Raw genomic sequence first — 15,069 nt, forward strand, 5'->3', positions numbered from 1 at the left:
CTTTTTTTTTTTTTTAAAGATTTTATTTATTTATTTGTCAGAGAGAGAGAGAGTGAGAGCGAGCACAGGCAGGCAGAGTGGAAGGCAGAGGCAGAGGGAGAAGCAGGCTCCCTGCGGAGCAAGGAGCCCGATGTGGGACTCGATCCCAGGATGCTGGGATCATGACCTGAGCCGAAGGCAGCTGCTTAACCCACCGAGCCACCCAGGCGTCCCTATTCGTTCTTTTTTTAACAGCTGTATAGTATCTATTGCGTAGGAGGCTGTCTCCATTACTGTGGACAGTTAGGTTTCTCAGCTTTTGCTATTACACATATTGCTGCAATGACAACCTTACAAATAAGGGGACTGGGAAAGGCTAGGTCAACAGGTGCATGCTTTGCTTTACTAGATGTTATCACACTTCTCTCTGAAGGCTGTAACAATCACCTCTCCCACTATCAGCCCTTCATTCCTTCTTCACACGTTTGCCAATGGACTATCTTTTTGGTCTTTGCCAGTCTGTTAAATGAAAAGTAGCTCCTGGTGTAATTTTATTTTTTAAAAAATATTTTATTTATTTATTTGACAGAGAGATCACAAGCAGGCAGAGAGGCAGGCAGAAAAAGAGGGGAAAGCAGGCTCCCTGCTGAGCGGAGAGCCTGATGCGGGGCTCCATCCCAGGATCCTGAGATCATGACCGGAGCTGAAGGCAGAGGCCCAACCCACTGAGCCACACAGGCGCCCCTCCCGGTATAATTTTAATTTGTATTTCTCTTGTTATGAGTGAAGTTGGACAGCCACTTGTATTTACTTTTCTTTAAACTGTTATTTCAGTTGGGTTGTTTATTCTTTTTCTTAATAAGGTGTATGAGTTCTTTAAATACTAAATAAAATGGACTCTTGTCTCTTATATGTCTTGTGATGATACTCCACCCCTCCCACCAGTTTCTTTTCCATGTTGCCTTGTGTTTGGTAGTTTCTGTCATGAAGATTTTTTCTTTTTTTGGTTTCTGGGTTTCTCATTTTTTTTTTTTTTTAAAGATTTTACTTATTTATTTGACAGAGAGAGATCACACGTAGGCAGAGAGAGAGGAGGAAGCAGGCTCCCTGCTGAGCAGAGAGCCCGATGCGGGACTCGATCCCAGGACCCTGAGATCATGACCTGAGCCGAAGGCAGCGGCTTAACCCACTGAGCCACCCAGGCACCCTGGGTTTCTCATCTTATTAGAAGGGTCTTACCACTCCCTTATTTTCAGATCTGTCCCCTGGTTCTTGTTAGTACTTTCATAGTTCCATTTTTTATACATTAGTCTTTGATCTGTTTGAAATTTTGGTGTAAAGAGAAAGGTAAGGATCAAGTTTCCTTTCTTCCTACTGGTTACCTAGGTAGAGTAACACTTCATTAAATAATCCATCTCTCCCCCAACCCACACACTGATTTGAACGGTGTTACTATCATCTCTAAATTTCCATATGTATTTGGGTCTGTTTTTTTGGCTTTTCATTTTGTTCTGTTGATTTATCTGACTATTTACCTGCCTGTATCACACTATTTACATTATTACAGCATTGTTTTAATTTTAATTTTTTTTGAAGATTTTATTTATTTATTTGACAACAGAGATCACAAGTAGGCAAAGAGGCAGGCAGAGAGAGTGGGGGAAGCAGGCTCCCCGCTGAGCAGAGAGGCCGATGCGGGCGTCGATCCCAGGACCCTGAGACCATGACCCGAGCCGAAGGCAGAGGCTTTAACCCACTGAGCCACCCAGGCGCCCCACATTATTACAGCTTTGTAACATAGTTTAACATTTGGTAGGACCAATCAATCGCTTGAAGGTGGTCTTTGGATTATAATATTTAATATTTGTGTTTTTCACAAACTGTGTTATTTCCATAATTCTAGATAAATTGAACATCATCTCCACAAATGGGGGAGACCTTGGACTTGATTCAGTAGTACTGGGGAGCCAGAGACATTAGTACAAAGTTATCCAGATTTGAGGTTACAAGATACACTTTCCTTTGGGTGCTATGGCATTGTGTCTGTTTCTCTGGCTGACCCTGGCCCAGATTTCAGGGAAGGAAGGACTCTAAGCATTAAACATCAACAGATCTTGTTTTCGCATAAAATCTGTGAGGTGTTGCAGACCCGCGGTTACCAGGAATGGGGGAAGAGGACTCTGCTCTGTCCAATCAGCTGGGCCATGCTGGCTCAGCGGACATCAACTGCTAGGAGGGGGGCCTGGGGGAGCACCAGTGGCAAGATCTCCTCAGGGGCTTCTGGAACTTTGAGGGCTTTGCTCCTGGCATAGCCACAGCGAATGGGAGCCAGAGCAGGAGAAGTGGGAAGAGAGGAGAAAGGCACCATGCAAGTCACAACAGATTCCTCCTGGGAATGCATAATCTGATTATGCCTTGTTCTGTTCATCAGGCCCATGAGATTCCCAAGGGGCAGGACTGTGTCTTCAGGGTACTTGACGCAATGTCTGACACAACAGGTGCCTAGTAAGTGTATGTTAAAAGGATGAATGAGGGAGTGAACATGCCACAGGAGTCTTCTTCATCACATGGATTTTCTGAGAACCTCCTCCGGCTTCATAGGAAGGAGCAGAACTAGGGTACGACCCGGGGTCTTGTTCTGACTCTTGCTTGTCATCCTGTCAGGAGAGGGATGCTGAGTGAGCAAGGGCTATGAACCCTCCTCCCAACTTCTTTCATATTTTCGGAGGGATCTAATAGCTTTTTGTCTTGTGCTTTCGCTCATCTTTAATAGCATCCAACTGAGGGGCACCTGGCTCAGTCAGTTGTGTGCCTGACTCTTGATCTCAGCTCAGGTCTTGACCTCAGGGACCCAAGTTTAAGCCCTGCATTGGGAGCCCACTTTAAAAAAACAAGAGCATCTAACTGAAATGTTAGCCCCATTAATTACTTCTTCCTTTTCCGCTCCGAACCCTTGAGTAAAGCAAGTGGGATAGCAAAGGAGATAAGAATCAATACAAGTAATCAAAACAAGCAGCTCTTTCACAGTATTTCCTAGATGCCAGTTTCTGTCTCAGATTTTCTACCTATTTAATTAATTTAATACTTAAAACAGTAGGTATGTATTTTTACCATACCTGTTGCACAGTAGGAAACTGAGTAACTTATACAGGGCCACGGAGCTTGTAAGTAGATTGGCTGGGATCTGAACTAGGAATTCTACTCCAAAGCCCATGCACTGAAACTCTTTCCTTGGCATGTACATATACGTGTTAACTTCACCGAAGTGTAACCTAAAATACAGGAAAGTGCACAAATGGAGTGTATGAATCACAGAATTTTCACAAAGCGAGCCCATCTCTGTAACCAGTACCCACCAGAAAGAACAAAACACTTATCCCCCCAGGAGTTCCCAACTTGCCCCCTCCCACTCTCTGCTCCTTTCTCACCAAGGGAGACCATCCTCCTGACTTCTCTTACCATTCTTCTGGGGGTTTCTATCCTCTCTTTTTTTCTATTTTAATCATATTTGTGTTCCAAACATCATTGGGTCGGTTGCTAAAGTTAAAAATATTCTGTCTTGCAGGAGTAGGGGTCGGGGGTGTTAGGATAACACATTCCCTAGATAAGAGAAACAATTGAGGGTGGAGAGTTGGTGGGTAGTCGCTCTATTTTCCCCTCATTCTCTTTGCCAGGAAGTGTGAGGTTCTGTCTTTCCACTGTCGGCTTCCCTGAGGACTACATCTCCCAGCAGGCTGTGCTCTGACAGCTCTCGGATTTAAATAGGATTCTGGGCTAAGCTTAGATAGAGTCAGGCTGCTGCTGAACACCCAGGAGCGAGAGGAGCTAGAGAAGGGAGAGGCAGTGCCAAGCAGCCAGGAGTTGGAGTTAGACCAGGAGCTTGAACCAGACTTGGAGCCCAAGTTGCTTTTGGCTAAAGCGGCAGCGGCTGAAGAAGTTGAAAAGATGCTGGCTATGTTGGGAGTGCTCACCACCTTCCTTTCTTTCCTGTACTTCACAGCTCCATCCATCAGGTTTGTCTTATTTCAGTAACTCATGGAGTATTTTGCAAAGCCCTGGATTGGAGACACGGAGCTTGTAAGTAGATGAGTTCTCAGCTGCTGAAAGAAGAGAAAGGGACGGAGGCTGAGGGAGGGAAGGTCAGGGCAGATAAAGCAGGAAGGAGGTCGTTAGGAATACCCTGGTGGAAAATGGGAAGGAAGCACCTCAGGGCTGGGAGAGAGGGGCTTGTCTGAGTGCTGATGCTAGTGAGCGGTTGACCTTATGAGGTCACTGAACACACAACAGAGGTGGGAGTGTTTAGGTTTCTCTGAAGGTCCCTAGGTCCTTTATTCCCTGCCCACGATCAAGGTGGCCCTGCTGGGCTACTATGGGAGGTCGTTGCTGAGGGACTCATTGTTAAGTACCAGGCATTTTGCAAAGGAAACAAACTCTTTTACCTTTGAGACTACCCCCAGCTAATGATTTGGGACTGGTCTTCTGCTGTGGGATATCTGGAGGTGTCATAGTGTTCTGAGTGAAAATTTTGAAAATTGCTGACAGTGAAGAAGGTTAAATGGACATAACAGGAACAGAGTGTTGCTCTAGGTCCTTGCATAGAAACCTGGGCTTAAGTTCCAATTTTGCCACCATTAGCAAGCGACTTGAACTTCTTTGACCCTCAGTCTTCTCTACTATAAAATGGGACTAATGATAGAGTGGTCAAGAGGATTAAAATAATTTCTCTACAGAAAGCGCCTAGCCTGGTGCCTGGTAGTCAGATGATGCTCAGGAAATGTTTGTTCTGCCCTGTTCCCATCCTCTTTTTTGGAATTTGTCAAGTCAACTTTATATGAGAGGATGCTCCCTGTGCAGACATCTGAAAAAAGGAAGTTTCTCTCTGTGTGCCAATGGCTAGAATGGAATCTCTAGCAGGACGACAGAAAACTTCCAAAGGTGTTGGCTCTCTCAAACTGGAGAAGCAGCCCAAGAGTCGTATTTGAATGCTGTTAATCAATTACTCACCGTTGATACTGGTTGAAGACCTAAGCTTCAGGACCACTGATGCCACAAAACACCCATATGTTCTGAATGCAGGTTAGAGGAGGAAGCTGACCTCTGGGAACCTCTAGATGAGAGCTAGGCATCTGTGTTAACTAACAAGGAAGCTCTCTGCTGGCCCTGGCTCAAAGAGCTCTTATTCAGTTCGTCCAAATGATCATTTGTAGTTTCTGGGCACATGACCTTCCAACCTGAGGTGATGAGCAGGATGCCCAGTGGGAGAACAGTGTCCCCTGAAGGTTAGCTTCTTTGGGTTGCCTGATGACAACTTAAAGAAATTTCTCTTGGAGGCTGAATGGATTTTATCTTGATCTCAGTCTGGAATCGGGAAGGATGGTGCATGAATGCTTTTGTTTCCCTTGCCTATAGGAAGTTCTTTGCTGGTGGGGTTTGTAGATCAAACGTGCAGCTTCCCGGGAAGGTAGTGGTCATCACCGGCGCCAACACGGGCATCGGCAAGGAGACGGCCAAAGAGCTGGCTCGCAGAGGCAAGTCCTCCCCCTTCCGTGTTCATAGGACAGTGCCTCCTGCCTTCTCACTGAGGGGAGGGGAGGTGTCTGTCCACATTTTCTTGTCTTTCCTTCTGGGCTTAGAGTTCTGTTCAGGAATTCAAGGAACCTAGAATTCAGGTCCAGCTCTGACACCAACTTACTCCATATCTTAAACTTTCCTCCCTATTCCTTCCCTAAGGTATAAAGGGAAATAATGATGTCCATGTATAATATTGGTCAAATCAGTTATTCTAAGAGGAGGTACCAAGCAACATTAAATGCCAGTGTGTAAAGACCAGGGTTCCCAGCTTCGGGTTAAGCTGACAACAAAGAGACTGAGCAGTTCTACTAGTGAGAATTCCAAGGCAGAATCAAGCCACTCACAGTTTAGGGATGGCTGGGCTGGGAGAGTGCCCTGTCTCCCAGTGGCAAGCTCACGTCTGCTTTTTCAGCTTAGGGTTTGAACGCATTGCCCTCTCTTTGCTTTGGCCCCAGGAGCCCGGGTGTACATTGCCTGCCGAGATGTACTGAAGGGGGAGTCTGCAGCCAGTGAAATCCGAGCTGATACAAAGAACTCCCAGGTGCTGGTGCGGAAACTGGACCTATCTGATACCAAATCCATCCGAGCCTTTGCTGAGGGCTTTCTGGCAGGTAAGGCCCCCGTGAGTAGACAGAAAAGCAAGAAGCTGGGTGTGGGAGTGGCTGCTCCACCCTGTGCCACTTGGGACCCTTACATCAGAGCCACCATGGATCCCACCGGACAGGTTCTGCCACTTGAACCAGCAGGGCAAGGAATTGGCAGTGGACAAGCTGGGCAGGATCCTTATCATCCTTTTCCTCTGCAATGGGAAAGTTGGGCTCTCTGTCTGGGCTTGCACCTTGGCATCAAGGTGTGGCCCTGATGTCACTCTCTTCTCTCATCCTGAGACTCAACCTTCTGTGGCCACAGGCACTAGATGAAGTTGTGTTGTTGCCAGAATTCTTCTGTGTCTTGGAAGATGACTAGCTTCCACCAAGGCCTATGAAATTCATGAAGGACAGGATCTGTCTTGCTTTATGGCTCTATGTCCAGTGCGTAGCTAAGTGGGCCTGGCCCAGAGTCAATACTCAGTATACATTTGCTGAATGAATGAATGAATGAATGAATGAGTGGTGTCCCGGAAGATATCAGTAGCTAAATTTAGAAACCCAATGACTGTTTATTAAATATCACCGAGATAGATCCAAGGGCAAGGAGAATATACTCAGGATTGCAACAGGCAGCTAGTGGACTCCTTGCTAACGACGGGGTCTGCTTGGTTTTGCTTTATAGAGGAAAAGCAGCTCCATATTCTGATCAACAATGCAGGGGTGATGATGTGTCCATATTCGAAGACAGCCGATGGCTTTGAAACCCACTTGGGAGTCAACCACCTTGGTAAGTTTTTTTTTTTTTTAAGATTTTATTTATTTATTTGACAGAGAGAAATTACAAGTACACTGAGAGGCAGGCAGAGAGAGAGAAGGAAGCAGGCTCCCTGCTGAGCAGAGAGCCTGATGCGGGACTCGATCCCAGGACCCTGAGATCATGACCTGAGCCGAAGGCAGCGGCTTAACCCACTGAGCCACCCAGGCGCCCCAGTTTTGTTTTGTTTTAAAGATTCATTTGTTCATTTTAGAGAGAGAGGTAGAGTACTAGAGGGGAGGGAGGATCAGAGAGAGAGAGAGGGAAACTCCAGCAGACTCCCCACTGAGCACAGAGCCTGACACAGCTTGATCTCAGGACCCAAAGATCGTGACCTGAGCCAAAATCATGAGTTGGCTGCTTAACTAAATGAGCCACCCAGGTGCCCAGGTAGGTATTTTTGAGTGACTGAAAAGCAAGAAAATCCCATCTTGTTTTCTGTATGGAGGTGACCTTATATGAGTGCTGAGAATCTCTAGTGGTCCTCAAAGACCCCAGGATTCCAGTTGGAATCCTGGGGCCTTTGGACCTACTGGTTTTTTACTATTTTTCCACTGACCAGTACAGAAAAGTGAGATCCTCCTACCCATACCACTAAGAAACCCCAAAACTTGGGAGATGCCAGGAAGAAGAATGTCATTCTTAGATGGGGCCTTGCAAGGCTTGCCAAGCAGGGTCAAGCATGGCAGGTGCAGGAGGGTGTTTGGCTGGAGAGGAACACATCTGTAACAGAGGGCCACAAAATCAAGGGTCAGACCATGGAAGAGGCAGACCTTAAGGACCTGAGGTATGAATGAGGCTGGCTTCAGAATTCAAGGTGATGGCTCTAGTGAGATCATGGAACATGTTCTCTGGTCCTAGGCAAATTATTTTCCCTGACTATTCCATCCTTCCTTCTGTACATGAAAGTACCTGGAAACTCAGTTGGGGAATCATGACCAAAGGGTGGTCGGAAGCCAGCAGGTGGCAGGTGGCTGGATTGGGAAAGGGCAGAGGGACAAATAAATACAGGTTAAGTCTGTATTGCCTTACCTATTGTCTAGCTCTGGGCCTCGCCTTGAGGAATCCACCAGGTCAGACTGACTGATCATTTGCCCTGTGTATAATTTGTTGATACCCAGAAGATAGTGAGCTGCTGCTGAAATCCTACCAACAGCTTCGACCCTCTGAGCCCGGGTACAAAGTCTACTCTTCTCACTCCAATCTCCCTTGCTGGCTGTCCTTGCAGGCCACTTTCTTCTCACCCACTTGCTCCTGGAGCGGCTGAAGGAGTCCACCCCTGCACGGGTGGTGAACCTGTCATCTGTGGTTCACCATGCTGGCAAGATTCACTTTCATGACCTCCAGAGTGAGAAGTACTACAGCCGAGGTCTGGCTTATTGCCACAGCAAGCTGGCCAATGTGCTTTTTACTCGGGAGCTGGCCAGGAGACTTAAAGGTAAGTCTGCAGAAAGGGCCCGGACTAAGGTAGCAAAAGCAAGGTCTTCTGTTCAGATCAGAGGTTCACAGAAACTTCTGAAGTCACGATGTCAAACAGGCACTGTTCTGTGGTAGCTTTATACCCTAATGAGAATGAGATTGTAAACAGACTAAAAACAATTCTTGTCCTTGGGAAGCTTAAAATGGAAGAGGGTTTGGGAATCCGCAAAATGACTTTACATTCATGTCCCATCTTATCTCCTCTCTATTATCTCCTTTGACTTTTCACAACAAACTCTTGTAACAGGCAGAGAAGTTACTATTATTACTATTGCATGGATTCAAACTGAGGTTTGAAGAAGTGGCCAGCCTGAGATTAGATGCCACACAAAGGAAGGAGTCCGGAGTGGCATGTGGGAACTCTGCTTTAAATTCAGGGGGCTTCCTTCTGTGTGTGCCACCTGCCAAGTTCTATTTGGTGAGCTAAGCTACAGAGCTGCCACTGCCTGGAGTCGGAGAGTTCTGGCTGGATGTCAGGCCCCTGGGTCTGAGCTCTTGCCATGCCACACAGAGCTACATGTGTATATGGACGTGTCCCTTTAACTTTCCCTGATTTCATCCTCTCAGCTGTAAAATGCGGGAGTCTTCTCTTAATCCTACGATTCTGTGCTCCCTGGAAGTTTTCACTGAGCTGCTTGGCTTTGACACCTGCAAATCTGGAGACCATTTGCCACCAGGAATAAGTCAGAGTCTGGGAACAATGGTATTCACCATGAGAATGCAGGAGGTGGAAGAATAGGGTAATTATTAGAAGAAATAATAATGATGATCATAATTGAGATAATGCCTGTGAAGCAGGTAGCATAGCCCTTGCTCATAATAAGTACTAAAGATAGTAGAGGCACAGGGGGTGCCTTGAGGTCATGTTAACCTCCGTTATCTCCATCAACACCCCTCAACCTATATTCCATAAAACGCACTTGCCCAGCAGTTGCAATGCAAAGTTCTAGCCTCCTGCCTTCCAACTAGTTGCTTCCCCTAAGCTCCTGCCACAGAAATTTCAAGGATACCACTGTTAATAATTGATACTCCTCCTCCCCCATCTACTACTACTACTACATGTGGCTGTTTCTATTATTAATACTTAAGCCACAGAGTAAAGTTGACATTGAAATAGAAGTTCCTTCCATCAAGCACTCCTTATGAAGCACAGAAGGCTGAGAAGGCTATAGATCTTTCTGGGAGAGATCAATTAATTCCTATCAGATTCTACCTGGCTAGGAGAGGCACCTTCTGAACCTGGGGTTTTGTTCTCTGAGTTTCTTCTCATTTGTACATTTTGCTGCAGGAGATGAGCTAATTCTTTGGGCTCGGATGAGCCCCTGAACTAACAGTGCTTCCTTTGCCCTAGGCTCAGGGGTCACCACTTATGCTGTGCACCCAGGCGTCGTCAGCTCTGAGCTGGTCCGACACTCCTTCCTCCTGTGCCTACTCTGGAGGCTCTTCTCCCCCTTCATCAAGTCGCCTTGGGAGGGGGCACAGACCAGCCTGCACTGTGCCCTGGCTGAGGGCCTCGAGCCGCTGAGTGGCAAGTACTTCAGGTGCGTGGAGGCGGTCCTGGTTGGCTCCATCACCTGGCTTCTGGGGGTGGAGGGGTGAGGTGGGCACAGGGCTCCCTAAGCTCTGCATCCCACCCTGGTGGCCAAGGTTGTGCCTGATCATGGAATCCAGGTTTGGGTTGGGCCTGCAAATCAAGTGCTGTTACTTTTCCAAGGGAACTTACATTAGGAACTAGGCAAGAGTTGCTTTTATGTTTCCGATTTATATCTTGTGTGCCACATTTTCAGGTAAGCTTTGTACCTTTCTGAGAGCTGTTAGAAAGGACTGTCCCTATTGGTTATGTCTTGGAAAGAACAGTAACAGGCCTTCTGGATCCTTTCTCTCCTCCTTGAAGCTTTTAGCTGATTTCTTTCATGAATTTGTTTATACCACTTAGCACAGAGCACGGGGGCAAGGTCACCTCTCTCCACAGTGAACTCTCTCCCAGTGGTGCCAAGATTGTACCATCTGTTGGAATGCAGAAATAGACATCTCACTGTTGAATCTTGCCACAGACTCAATGGGGAATCAGAGATTGGGAATAAGAGGAAGCCCAAGATTAAATCTCCTTCCCATTCCATGACGTGATCCATCCCCATTTGCTATTCTGTCCCATTTGTTGAAGGCTGTTCATTGGTGCACCATTTATTTGAGAGAGAGTGGGCGTGCACACAAGTGGGGGGAGAGGGGGAGAGGGTGTAGCAGACTCCCCACTAGGCGGGGATACTGACCTCCTGGGGCTCCATCCCAAGACCCTAAGATCAAGACCTAAGCTGCTTAATCAGCTGCACCACCCAGGCGCCCCTGGTGTACCATTTATTAAGTGAAGCATTGGCAATGACCTCGGTACCCAAAAATAGAAGAATGGCTGGGGGCTCAGTTGGTGAAGCGCCTGCCTTGGGCTCAGGTCATGAGCCCGTGACGGGCTCCCTGTTCAGCAGAAAGCCTGCTTCTCCCTCTGCCCCTCACTGCACTCATGTTCTCTTTCCCTCTCTCACTCTGTCTCTCAAATATATAAAATCTTTCAAAAAAATAGAAGAATGGATAAATAATAATAGCCAATGTTGCTTGAGCTCTTGAAAGTGTTTGGTACTTTTCTAAATATTTTGCATGAAATAATTTATATAATCATCACAACTCAGGGAGGTAAATAATAATATTATCCACATTCTGCAGACAAGGAAATTGAGGCACAGAATAATTAAGTCTTGCTTAAGGTCATATAGCTTGTAAGTGGTACACCTGGGATTCAAACCCAGGCAGTCTGGCTGGCAGGCTGTGCTGTTCAGGGTGGCTGCCGCTAGTCATGTGTGGCGACCAACCTCCTGAAATAGGGCTTGTTCAAAATGGGGTATGCAGGAAGTATGAAATGTGCACCAGATTTTGAAGACATAGTACGAGGAAAGAAACTTGAAATATTTCATTAATAATTTTTATATTGAAAAATTATTGAAATTATACTGAAATTATCTATATTGAGTTAAATGAAATATATTAATCAAATTCATTCCACCCAATTATTTTTCTTCTTTAAAATGTACTTTAAAAATTTTACTAGAGGGGCACCTGGGTGGCTCAATGGGTTAAAGCCTCTGCCTTCGGCTTGGGTCATGATCCCAGGGTCCTGGGATCGAGCACCGAATTGGGCTCTCTGCTCAGCAGGGAGCCTGCTTCCTCCTCTCTCTGCCTGCCTCTCTGCCTACTTGTGGTCCCTGTCTGTCAAATAAATAAATAAAATCTTTAAAAAGAAAAATTTTACTAGAAAATTTAAAATTACACCTGTGGGTCACATCCTATTTCTCTTAGACACTGCCACCCTGAAATCTGGGTGTTTGACATCACTGTTGTAAATATGTGATAAAATATTCTATAGTTGGTAAAATATTTCCAAATAATATCTGATTAATGGGAAAATGTTGGTGATAGCATATTGTGGGGGAAAAAGCTGAAATACAGAACTATGTAAGTATTCATCGTAAATACATAGAAGACGGTCTGGAAGGATACACAGCAAACCGTAAGTAGTAGTTACTTCTGGGGAGTTTGAGAAAGAGTCAGGAGAGCGTGAGGGAGGATTTCAACCTTTTAGTCCAGGTATTTGCTTATTAAAACATTTTTAAAAGATCACATATGTCTTATCACTTGTCTAATTAAAATACACCTTCTCTTGTTGAAAGAGAAAGATAACCTCCCCCCACCCCGCCCTAGATGCAGTATTATCCCAGTTTTGTGTAAAAGGAAGAGAGAAAGTTTATATTCTTACGCAAAGCAAACAAGAGTGTAGGAGGGCGCCTGCGTGGCTCAGTGGGTTAGGCCGCTGCCTTTGAATCAGGTCATGATCTCAGGGTCCTGGAATCGAGTCCCACTTCGGGCTCTCTGCTCAGCGGGGAGCCTGCTTCCCTCTCTCTCTCTGCCTGCCTCTCTGTCTACTTGTGATCTCTCTCTGTAAAATAAATAAATAAAATCTTTAAAAAAAAAAAAGAGTGTAAGAAAAAGTAAATGGGCCTTTCTTCCTTATAAGCACTGCATTTTCCAAGGCTCATACAGAAATTTTATAATTAGGGGCACCTGGGTGGCTTAGTGGGTTGAAGCCTCTGCCTTCGGCTCAGGTCATGATCTCAGGGTCCTGGGATCGAGTCCCGCATCGGGCTCTCTGCTCAGCAGGGAGCCTGCTTCCCCCCCACCTCTCTCTACCTGCCTCTCTGCCTACTTGTGATCTCTGTCTGTCAAATAAATAAATAAAATCTTTAAAAAAAAATTTATAATAAAAAAAAAACCTATTTAAAGAAACACACACACACACACACACGCACGAAAAACACTGTGAGCACTGTTCTGCCCCCACCTCCTCATGCAACTAGCCCCCTCCTCCATCTCTGCTCCCTCCCAAACAGAAGAAAACAGGGTGCTGAGGATGGGGCTCATGGGGCACAGGTGGGTCTGCAGATAGAATTGAAGCGGTCTGTGAAGTTGTTTGGGAAGATGGTTGCATCTTCAATTTCACTAATCTCCACCTGAAATTTGACATTGCTTTTGATGACAAACGTAGGCCATAAACTGCAGAAGCAGCAGTGATACCTGTGACTTTGTCACCAATAAAACGAAACATTTTCATGTCACATGGCAATTGGTACAGATGTCTCACTGGGTCACTTCTGCTCATCAATACTGCAAAGGCCGGTACTCTTGTTAGACCCAGCACAAGCTCCTGTTGTAGAATACATTAACGGAGAAGCCTCTGTATCACTCCATCGCGCACCAATCTAAAATATTTTAAAACCACATTTCAATACATTAGTTCCTTTTCATCCGATATATCTTACACATTTAGAAATATATTCTGAGAAAGAGGCCATCAAGTTTTCTAGACTGTCGTTTTCCACTCCTGGATGCTCACGCTCTTTCTTTTCCCTCCAGTGACTGCAAGAAGGCCTGGGTGTCTCCGAAATCTCGAGATAACAAAACGGCCGAGCGCTTGTGGAATGTTAGCTGTGAGCTTCTAGGAATCCAGTGGGAGTAGAGCTGGTGGAAGAGCCATAGCTTTATCAGGCCTAGTGCCTGCCTTGCTGAAAGGGGACCAAGGAGAAGGACCCCTCGGAAGGACCATCCTCCTAGCTGGCTGCTGTTGAGAATCCTGCCCTGCTCTGATTCTCCCGACTCTTCTGGAAACCTTTGCACACCCAACTCTCTTGTGAGGCTGGTTCATTGCACAAGATGTTCACACCTATGGAGCATTCTTCTCCAAGACTTGCAGAGTCAGCTGCCCTCTCTGGGCAGGAGGACTGGGCAGATGCCAGGCTGGGCACAGGGATGACGGAAGAGCCTGGGCAATTAGGTCAGTTTCCTCACCAATACCAGAAACGCCAGCCAGCATGCTCAGCTGATGTGACCGAAACATCAGTGATATATATTTTATTTCCAGGGACTGTAGACCCAAACTCTGGGCTGATCTCCTTCCTCTTTGAGATACTAATCACCACTACTCTGGAGGCTAGACCAACTCAACTTGGAAAAATCTTGGCTTATCCTTGGTCGACTTTGGTTTCTTTCTCTGAGCATCCTGGAGCCACTGCATGAAGCTGGCCCTTCCCATTTTCTCTTTCTGGTTCTCTTTAAGAAATTGAAAAAAATTTTTTATAGCTTTATTGAGATATAATTGACATAATATTGGGTAATTTGGGGCCTTCTCATTTTCAACTGCATAGATGCTTTCTTTCCACAAAGTTCTCTTTACCTGAAATTTTAGAGGAAATAAAGACTGTGTGTTCATTCTTATTGTCTTATTTATTTTGTCAGGGTAGCCAGGGAGAACTGGAACAAAGCGGGGAAGGCAGCCTTCCTGTAGTATCTCACCCTACCCATCCATCCATAACCTTCTTAGAATATTGTGCCTGGGTGCAAAATCAGATGGTTCCATTGGGTATTTTCTGTAGGTTCTTCCAGCTCTCCCATTTTATTGTCAAAGATGTAACAGGAGGAACTTAAATCACACAGATGCTGATCTCCAGTACAGATTAAGGCCAGAGGTAATATAGGACTTCATTTAATTTGATACCTAGATGCAGAAAGACCAGCCCTGATAAGCCTTCCACCTAAAATCGCAGTTCTTTCTCTCCTGGCCTCCCTTGCTCTCCTATGCTATGTCTCTGCCGCTTGCTTCTTGCCTCAAGTGCTCAAGTTCACCAAGAGCAGGCAGGCGCTGACCTACCTGCGTGATCTTTCGACTGACATAGAAAGTCACGCTAGTGGTTCTAGTCCTACTGGATCCAAAGGGCCTCTAGGATCAAAAATGCCCTTTCCCTCCATAGCAAGGAGACTTTTCTAAAAAAAACCTTTTTATCACATGGATTTTCAAACAGATAAAAGCCTAACAAGTAGTATCCTGAATCCTCAGGGACCTGCCCATCATTCAGCATCCACACGGGTAACGTTTTGTCAGTCTTGTCTGTTTCCCCCGTGACATTTTTTCTCTGTAGGCTGAGTTGGGATATTCTCAAGCACATTCCAGACATTGTACATTCACCGATATATACTTTATTGGGTGTATCCAGATAAGAACTTCTGTTTTTTTACACAACCACAGTGCTGTTGTCGCTC

At 45.8% G+C, this 15,069-nt stretch overlaps 1 protein-coding gene across 1 annotated transcript; it reads left to right on the forward strand.

The window, feature by feature from the left end:
- Positions 1–3,778: 3,778 nt before the first annotated feature.
- RDH12 (retinol dehydrogenase 12) lies at positions 3,779–14,244 on the forward strand. Its single transcript, XM_032341715.1, has 7 exons — positions 3,779–3,992; positions 5,389–5,507; positions 6,006–6,161; positions 6,823–6,927; positions 8,183–8,392; positions 9,785–9,974; positions 13,390–14,244. The coding sequence occupies exons 1-7, from the start codon at positions 3,925–3,927 to the stop codon at positions 13,490–13,492; spliced, it is 951 nt and encodes a 316-aa protein (XP_032197606.1). The 5' UTR covers positions 3,779–3,924; the 3' UTR covers positions 13,493–14,244.
- The last annotated feature ends 825 nt before the right edge of the window (positions 14,245–15,069 follow it).

This window comes from Mustela erminea, chromosome 5 (assembly GCF_009829155.1).
Source record: "Mustela erminea isolate mMusErm1 chromosome 5, mMusErm1.Pri, whole genome shotgun sequence".
Taxonomy (NCBI): domain Eukaryota; kingdom Metazoa; phylum Chordata; class Mammalia; order Carnivora; family Mustelidae; genus Mustela; species Mustela erminea.

Excerpts from the sequence above, each read along its gene's own strand:
- RDH12 (XM_032341715.1), top strand. The coding sequence starts at position 3,925 with ATGCTGGCTATGTTGGGAGTGCTCACCACCTTCCTTTCTTTCCTGTAC. Across the intron at positions 3,993-5,388 it reads TTCACAGCTCCATCCATCAG|GAAGTTCTTTGCTGGTGGGG; the intron begins GTTTGTCTTATT and ends CCTTGCCTATAG. Across the intron at positions 8,393-9,784 it reads GCTGGCCAGGAGACTTAAAG|GCTCAGGGGTCACCACTTAT; the intron begins GTAAGTCTGCAG and ends CCTTTGCCCTAG.